Raw genomic sequence first — 2,460 nt, 5'->3', positions numbered from 1 at the left:
ACAGCACCATTAGTAAGCCAACCAAAAGTAAAAATTTTAATTCACATTACTCAAACGGCCCCAATGGAAAATAAAGTCATCTTTATTGTTAAAAGACAATGTCATAGACATTCTCTTGCAAAATGAAGATGCCTCGTATTTTCTCTGAAATCAGAGATTTTTCTAAAAATTTAGTATTTTGAGCTTTGTCTCCCTAACACCAATCACCCAACGGGCACCCAGTTTGGAGCATCCCCTGACCACAGGTAATGCCCAAACATTTCACTTAAAGAGGTAATTGGGAGGGTTTCCCAAAGATAAAAAAGTTCCACATGCCTCAGGAGCATAAATCTCTCACACATAAACTCAGTTAAAATGATGTGAAACTTAAGTGTACTTATGCTGTTTTTTAAAATGATTAATCCCATGAAAATCTTCAAATGGTTTATAATTTTAGATTTGATTGTGCTTATTCAGAAGAAAGTCATTATATGTTTTAATCAATGTTATCAATAACACACATATAGGAGACCACAATACCGCAGGAGCAATAACTAGACAGCACAGATCTACCTTGGGGAATGTACACGGATTCCACACAAACAACCAAGGGAAGCTACAGGCTTCCATTTGAACCACCACCATCAAAACAATGAGTTAGGCCTAAGTCTTATTGTTTCTCCTCTTCTCAACCATCTTGAGAGATTATTGGCCATGAAAGAATTCCCCAGAATGATTAAGTGCTTCAATTATAAACTATAGTTTAAGACCATATCAAACTCAAAACGACTTTCCTTACAAAACAGGACAAAGTTTCACCGAAAAGCATCCCACACCTAATCACCATTAAGAACGAATGTAACCAAAATGGCAATAGTTTTGTATTTAATCCACTAATTTTTTTACAAAGTTCACTGTTAATAAACAAAATATTTCATTTAGCTTTTCAACCTATTCCCACACACTCATCTTAAAAATTGTGTACAGCCACTGAATACTTTGTTGTCAGTAACTTCTACTCCTACCAATAAGTTTAGAGTATTTCTGAAATCTCACATTCCTTTCCAACACCGATCCTGAGAACTAGGTTAAATGTTATACTTAATTTTTAAAGTATGGGAGTTATAGGACCTCCATTAAATGAATGGCTCTATTCTAATACATAGTTGTAAGTCACCCCTCACTTCACTGTTGATCTAGTAAAGTCATCAAGTCTTCCAGCTTGACTCAACAGTAGCAAAATGGCTTCTCTAAATAAAGTTGCAATCAACAAACCCTTAGAAAGCTGGTTTCAATTTGTTTTGAAACTGAAACACACGTATGTACATAGTCTGAATAAAGCAAGTGAAAAAAACACCCCCATGAAAGAGTTTAAACTCACAATGTAAAAGAAAACCTTTATCAAAGCTAGAAATTGTTTCCTGAATTGCTCTGTCAAAAGTCTAATTAAAAATCTATATGCTACGGAGTCTTTGAAGATCCAGTGTTTAACTCTACGTTCTCTTAGCTTAGCACAGATTGAGTAAGAGATTACTATAGCAAAGCAGTTTTCCAAACCAAAATGTCCTTCGCATCTAAAAGGTTTTGCATCATCCTTAATGGCATACCAAAGACCCATGATTAGGCAAGGATACACCTTTAAATTTACTTTAGTTTTGTTTCATATATATAAAACTCCATTCCAAATAAATCCATTACTTCTCCTCAACAGTACTGAGCTTGTCAGAGGCTCATCAAAACATTATACTCAGATTAATAAATTTCAGCTGCTACGTGATGTTAGTGCCATAACAAGTATTAGCCAAAGAATAAAAGAAAAAGTATACAATAAAAAGAAAAACCCAAGACAATGGTTATAAGAATTTAAAAATGAAAAAAATCTGAAAAGCAACTCACCTGCAGTTAGGTGGAGGATCTAAAGTGATGTCCGCCAGCTCCTTCTGAATTCTGGAGTGGGGGAAATGAGAAAGACAAACACAAGAAACATTAAGGCGTGGAAGCCTCCCACCTGTAACGTGCAGGTCTGCAGAGAAACCTAAGCGCGATCACTGGATTCTACTGGGCAAAGAGGAAACTACACATCAAGAGCTTCAGGTCCCTAGTTTAGGAAAAAACTTTTCACGGAGGTAGTGAGGCGGCCTGGACTCATCTACGAAGTTTGACTTCCAACCTTGCCTCGCAAACCAGGGCAGTTCTATTCCTCGGTGTTTTCCATTTAGGACCTAATTTTAAAGTTTCTCACTTGCGGACCGGTTTCCTCAGTTCCTCCCCTGCACCTCCTCTCCCCAGGCCGGAGAGATCACAGCCATCGGTCCGTGGGAAGGACGCCAGCCTCCAGCCTTCCTTGCCCCTTGGGGCCCTTTCACCCCTCAGATGCCCCCATGCCCACCCCGGCAGGGCGCCCCCCACAGGTCAAAGGTCCGAAGCCTCGCCCGACACCAGACCCGCCCGGAGTCCTCAGTGACGACGCCAACATGGCCG

At 39.3% G+C, this 2,460-nt stretch overlaps 1 protein-coding gene across 5 annotated transcripts in view; it reads right to left on the bottom strand.

Annotated features, from left to right (window-relative positions):
- UBE2E1 (ubiquitin-conjugating enzyme E2E 1) overlaps positions 1 to 2,460 on the bottom strand; it is a 98,644-nt gene that overhangs the window by 92,356 nt on the left and 3,828 nt on the right. For 3 of the 5 annotated variants that reach the window (XM_011974771.1, XM_011974773.1, XM_011974772.1), the window contains exon 2: positions 1,876 to 1,926. The exons of the other annotated variants lie outside the window; for them this stretch is intronic. In XM_011974771.1, the coding sequence (XP_011830161.1) occupies positions 1,876 to 1,926 (51 nt within the window). The remainder of the gene's footprint in view (positions 1 to 1,875; positions 1,927 to 2,460) is intronic. 5 annotated transcript variants of the gene reach the window in all.

This window comes from Mandrillus leucophaeus, unplaced genomic scaffold (assembly GCF_000951045.1).
Source record: "Mandrillus leucophaeus isolate KB7577 unplaced genomic scaffold, Mleu.le_1.0 Scaffold149, whole genome shotgun sequence".
Classification (NCBI taxonomy): Eukaryota; Metazoa; Chordata; class Mammalia; order Primates; family Cercopithecidae; genus Mandrillus; species Mandrillus leucophaeus.
Note: the sequence above shows the minus strand (reverse complement) of the source record. Positions and strands in the feature narration are given on the sequence as shown.